This window comes from Vanellus vanellus (genome assembly GCF_965231255.1).
Source record: "Vanellus vanellus genome assembly, chromosome: 28".
NCBI lineage: Eukaryota > Metazoa > Chordata > Aves > Charadriiformes > Charadriidae > Vanellus > Vanellus vanellus.
In genome coordinates this window covers 546,153-552,316 of record NC_138933.1, presented here as the reverse complement: position 1 = coordinate 552,316, position 6,164 = coordinate 546,153, and the positions used below count along the sequence as shown (strand labels likewise).

Here is a 6,164-nt window from a genome sequence, read left to right as displayed (position 1 = left end):
ACTGGTGTGGGAAAGATCCATACTGGGACAGGTGACCCCAACTGGTATGGGAAAGCACCATCCGGGGACGGGGTCCTCATACTGGTGTGGGAAAGCCCCGTACTGGGACAGGGGCAATCATACTGGCGTAAAGGGGGTCCCGTACTGGTTTCCCACCCCGCGCATGCGCGGTCTGTCACCGCGCCCTCTCCCTCCTCCGCGCATGCGCGAGAAGGGCGGGGCGAAACCCGCAGTGGGCGTACGCATGCGGACACGCCCACACCCAATTTACCCCGCCTGCGAGACCCCCCGCGTAGCACCGGCACATGCGCAGCTCCGAACACGCCCCCTCCGCCGCGCCCAAAAGGGTGGGACCGTGGGCACCGCCCCCTGCGGTGAGGCGCATGCGCACTGAGGGATCGCCACGCCCGGGCGGGGCTGTTCGTCACGGTGAGGCGGTGCCACCAAAGCTCCGCCCACTTCCCCTCGCTGGGGGGCGCACGGGGCGGGGCGTCAATGAGGGGGCGGGCTCTGTAGAATCCCGCCCTCTCCATCCCGCCCTGCGCGTTGTGCGCCTGCGCCGGCAGCGGCGGAGGGGTGGAGCCAGGGTGAGGCTCCACCCACCGCCGCAGGGCGGTGTTGTCATAGAGACGGCGGCTGCGCGGCTGGAGGTGAGGTTGTGGCGGTGGGTTTGAGGGGTTGTGCTGGGCCTAGGGGTGTTTTTTGGGGTCGGTTTATCGCTGGGGAGGCTTTTTTCTTCATGGGTGTGTGGGTGGGCAGGTCTCTGTGAGGTCATTTGGAGGGAACTGTTCCTTTTTGGGGGGATTTGAGGGTCTCGGGGGGGAGTGGGGACGTTTCTGTGTGTGGAGACAGGTAGGCCTCTGGGGGGGTATGGTGTGTGTGAGGCGCTGTGTGTGTTTTTTGGGGGTCGGGGGTGTCTAAGAAGGCATAACTGGCAGTGGAGAAGGGTTACGTCTCCCCCCTGGGGGGGGTCCTGAGGAGTGTAGGTCTGTCTCTGTGGAGTTGTTGAGTTTTGGGGGGTGTCTCTGTTTTGAGGGGCTTTGTGGCAATGAGCCTCCACTGAGGTGTGCTGAAATAGGGTGTCTCTTCTTGTAGGGTGCTGGGGGAGTCGGCCCTGAGGTTGGGGGGCTGGCTGTGGTGGGTGTTGGGCCCTCTGGGAGGCTGTTTCTGTTTGTGGCTGTTTCTCCAAGGGGTGTTGGGGATGGATCTCCAGGGTGGGCCTGTTTCCCTCATGCATGGAATTCAGGGTGGGGTTTCCTTGTTGGCCAGAAGCATGTGGAAAACCCATTTAATGACCAGGATTGCCCTTGCTGCCCCTGTCATAGGTTATGCGGCTTTTCTACAGCAGCTGCAATGGGTTCTGTGCTTTCCCTCTCCGTTAATAACGCTGCCTCCAGGCAGAGGAGGAAGGCTGAGGATGATGATGATGACTTACTCGATAGCCGAGACCGTGTGGAAGACATTGCCAAGTTTCCGTATGTTGAATTCACGGGTCAGGACAGCATCACCTGTCCTACTTGCCAAGGCACTGGCTGCATTCCCACAGGTGAGTGCTTCTCTCAGGCCTAAATATTAGAAGAAAATTTCGACTATTTACATGAGTGACCTTGGAAATGTATAGAATCAGTTAACATGTTCCTTTTCCCTTCCAGAGCAGGTAAACGAGTTGGTGGCTCTGATACCCTACAGCGACCAACGGCTTCGTCCACAGAGAACGTAAGTGTGTAGTAAGAGATTAATTACATTTTGTGAAGAGCAAACAAGGCTCTTTTGTCACTTACTGCCGCAACTAAACGCTTCACCCGGTCTGCAGCCTCTCCTTCATCTGGTGGTTTGTTTTCATCCAAGTATGCCAACAAATACAGTTGAGAGTGTAACTTTTAAATACTTCCTGTGAAATCCCACTGTGGGGTGAACGTGGAAACAACGATCCTACTCATGCGCTGCGCCCTTTACTGAAGCTTTTAGAAAGAAACTGTCTTACCAACAGCAAAATACCAGATTGTGAAAACGCTATGGGAGCAAAAATGATTCTTTGGTTACTCATTACCAAAAAATACACTTTTTAAAGGCTGAGGGTTTTGAGCAATTTCAGATATCGAAAATGTTAGAGCAGCACTTCTGTGCCTCTTCCAGGGAAGAACAAATAGGAGTTGTTTGCTGGCTGGGTTGGGTTTCGGGTAGAAGGTCTCTTGTGGCTGCAGAGTCTGTGTTAGGGCAAAGGAGGTGACCCCTTCCCTGTCTCTTCCAGAAAGCTGTATGTCCTGCTGTCCGTGCTGCTCTGCCTGCTGATATCAGGACTGGTGGTTTTCTTCCTGTTCCCACACTCTGTCCTGGTGGATGATGATGGGATTAAAGTGGTTCAGGTTTGGTTCGACAAGAAGAACTCCGCTGTCATTCTTGCCATCACGGTAAATTTTTTGCGCGTCTGTGTGCCCAAGGGAATAAATTCTGTGCTGAGCTGCCAGGAAGGTCGCTGCCACTCATGTCTCCCCCCGCTGTTTCCATCCAGGCCACCTTACGGATCAGGAATTCCAACTTCTACTCGGTGACAGTGACCAGCCTGACTAGTCAGGTGCAGTACATGAACACCGTGGTGGGAACCCAGCAGATCACCAACGTCTCCAGCATCCAGCCGCTGAGCGACAAACTGGTATTCATCTTTCATTGCACTTACAATCTAAACATCACCAAATCTAGTATGAAACCTGTGCGCTATGGCGAGTTAACTTGATGATAGTCTACCTATACCTTAAAGCTTTGCTTGGCAAAACAGTCTCCTGGCTAGAGCAGCCTGTGCTTTAGGCACACTAGCTGAGAGGCAATAGAAGGTGGGAAAGACTCTGGAAGGGGTGGATTTACACAACTACTCAAGCAGTGACTGAATGTATTTTTCTTTTCTCTTTTACAGGTGAATTTCACTGTGAGGGCGGAGCTGGGTGGGCCTTTCTTCTATGTGTAGTAAGGATTTACTATTCTCTGTGTATAGCTGGGGAGAGGGCAAGTTTAAGCTGCTTTAATTAGAATTTGCTCTGGAAATTACTTGTTTTCTGCTTGCTTCCTGGAAAGTAACTGTTTGCTAGAAATGACTTGAAAAGCTGCTTTGTCGGGATGTTGTGACGTGGTTTTTGGACGGTGTCTCGAGTTGAGTTGGCACTAAAGGGAAAATATCATCAGAAGATACTGAGAAACGCAAGTGTCTCTGCAACCCTGCTTAGCCCGTGCTGACCTATTTCTTTGTTTTGGTCTCTTCCAGTTTCTTTTGCACGTTTCCCAAGGTGAAGGTACATAACATAGTGATCTTCATGAGGTAGGTGGTTCTCTGCTTGGCTCCTGACTCAAAAGGGAATTGCTGCTGCAGCAAATCTAGGGTACACGAAGAAAATCCCCCTTGGCAAGCACCCCAGCCTGGTTCACTGTGTCAGCTTTTAATCCAGGCCAGTTGACACAGTTGGGTGAAATGTAAGATAGAGGGGAGAAGACACCAGGTTGCTCCACGTTGAGCTTTCACGTGAGGGGTGGTGTGCCCCGGGGGGCTGTGTTTGCCAGCTCTGTGTATCCCTGCTCACTGCAGTGAGTGATCTTGAGCAAAAGTTTGAGAGGTTTTGCAGCTTTTGAGGTGGGGAGGGGGAAAGGAGTTACGTGATGAGTGTAAAACCTGCTGGGTTTGCTATTTTGATAGAGGGATTGCTGTCACTAGTCCTGTCCCTGCTAAACTGCTCTCCCCCCCCTCTCCCAGGACATCGGTGAAGCTCTCCTACATCGGCCATGTGACGCAGAGCGCTTTGGAAACGTACCACTATGTGGATTGCAGTACCAACTCCACGGCTGCCCAGGACCTGCTGCCTCTGCTGTCCTCCTCCATGGGAGACGCAGCCAAAGCCAAGAGCAAGCCCTGAGGGTGCAGCTGGTGCTTTCCATGGGCACTTGGTCGTGCAGATGGATTCCTAGAAAGGACCAGGAACTTTCAAACGAAAGTGGAGGGACCACGAGTGACTTTGGTGGGAGATACTTGAAAGCTCTGGGTCCCTTTCGCGGTCTTCCACATGCAGCTGGGCTGCGCTGCTGGCCTGTCCATGAAACCCTCTTGGGGTGTTGCTCATGTGTGAGCACACAGGTCCCTTCCCAAAGTCAGGGTCCTGCTGCACCTGCCTTCCTCTTCTGTTCCGAAGAACTAGTTTGGGTTTTTTTTGGTAGGGAAACTGGACTCTCAAGCTTTATGCTTTGGGGTCTGAAGATCACAAAGATTTAGGGTTGACTTTTGCAGCTGTTTTGAAGCTTAGCACTGTGTCGAGTCCTTTCAGGGTAAACTAATTCTGTCCAATTAATTTATTCCACTTTTTATTCAGTGGCAGCGTGTCACTGGCTTGTTTCAAAGCAGGGCTTGATAAAAAGGGATAATTCTCTTAAGGAACGCACAGATAAGGCTTTCACTTCTGTAACTTGCACTAGAAGGAGGTAAAGGAATTGAAACCTTTGAAACACGCTTCCTCTGTTGCGCAGATTTTGTTTGTTGGCAGCTGAGGCCACCTACAGCAAACTCGTACCAAAACGCCGCCGTCTTAATGAAGACGACCTCAGTAAGTGCGGCGCTGCTGGGGATGCATGAAGGCTCCCTGTGAATTAGACCTTCCTCCGCATGTGGCTCTGAACCTTCTTCTCCCCACGATTGGCAGCTGTGGGGCCTCTGGGGTTTGAAACCAAGGAACTCGTAGCTCAGTGTCGCTTTGTACTTGTGCCTGCCGTGAACGAGTGCAGATTTAAACTGATTTTTTTTGTGGGAGTTCGGTGTTTCAAAGCCTTGCCTCCCAGGAGCCGGTTGTCCCCGCGGATGGTATCAACTGTGCTCTTAAAGCAAATAAATGTGAAAGCTCAGCCTGCCGCAGTTCTCCCTGCGGACTTGCGCCGTTTGCAGCTTGGAGGATTTCATTCCGCTGCTGCCCTTTGTAGTTTCTCTGGAGCTTGATGGCTCCTGCTGCCCTCGTTTCTTCCCCACCTGCACCGACCCCTTTCTCTGGCTGCCTCTTGGATGTGAGTTTGTGTGAGTGTGTGTGTGGAAACAAAGCGCAGGTAGAAAAAAAGAAAAGGTGTTCAATGAAGGATACTTTATTTTGTGTGAGTGGGAAATAAAAACGCACCTTGCCTTTGTGCAAGAAGCGGTGTTTCTGCCTGGCAGGGGTTCTAGAACCGAATTCTGCTGATTAAAGCTGGGTTGTACCTTACTGTGCGCTGTCCTTTGTTTGAAGAAAAGCCCCTGTAGAAATCGAGCTTTGTCTTGGAGTTAGCGCTCTGCGTCATGAGTGGTGTCATCTCATCCTTTGCCCAGAAGTACCTGTTCTCTTCCTGATGATTTTTGGGAGGTGGGGACCAAGAAACTCAGCCAGAGAGCAGCAAACCACCTCCCTGTTCCCCCCCACAAGGGGAGCTGGGACCAGTGACTGGAGTCACCCACCCCACTTTAGTGCCTGTCACCCTGTGCACTCCCTGCTCGTCTCTGCCACGAACTCCTCTAACTTTCGTAACCCCCCAACCCTGATTTATGATGAGTTGGGCTTTCCTTTTTTTAAGGAAGATAAGGAAATCATGAGCTTTGCTCTTCACCCATCTCGTTTCCTGGCGGTGCTCACTCCTGGCCGAGATGTGGTTTCTCCTTGTGGGGCGACGCAGCCTCCTGCTCCCCAACATTACCTTCCCCACCTGTGTCGCTGTCTTGGAGAGACCCCCATGCTCTCCTGCTCCTCAGGGCCAGGTCCTACAAGCAGGGTTGATATTCCCACTGGGTGATTATTTTTTTTGGGGGGGGGTTGCTCCCTGGGTGCCTGCAGCAGGAACCCTAAACCCACCGCTTGGCTGAACAGAGGCGGCTTTGCCCCAAATTAGTCGTGCGGCAGGGGTGAGCCGGAGCTCTAATAATTAGGGGTGCCCTCCAGGTCATGTGGCAAAGCATTTGGCCTTTTAAAGGGTGTTTTTTATTTTGAAAATCCTTCCTAATCCTCCAATCCTTTCTAATGAATTTCCTCTGCCAATGTTTTTTAAAGATCCTCAGGTGCTTTAGCAGGAGCGGTTGCTGCTGCGTCGCCAGCTGTGAGTGTTTAAAATTGAGATGAGGGCCCCAAAGTAGCATGTTGTGTGGTGGTTTTTTTTTTTTAATCCTTTAAAGTCGT

At 52.0% G+C, this 6,164-nt stretch overlaps 1 protein-coding gene across 1 annotated transcript; it reads left to right on the top strand.

Annotated features, from left to right (window-relative positions):
• Window positions 1-1,353: 1,353 nt before the first annotated feature.
• On the top strand, window positions 1,354-3,899 carry TMEM106C (transmembrane protein 106C; the record flags this gene model as incomplete). The annotated part of the gene is given in 7 exon segments (XM_082496375.1): window positions 1,354-1,546; window positions 1,653-1,716; window positions 2,252-2,504; window positions 2,507-2,653; window positions 2,912-2,961; window positions 3,257-3,310; window positions 3,740-3,899. Coding segments are annotated over 7 exon segments (921 nt in total).
• Between the last annotated feature and the right edge of the window lie 2,265 nt (window positions 3,900-6,164).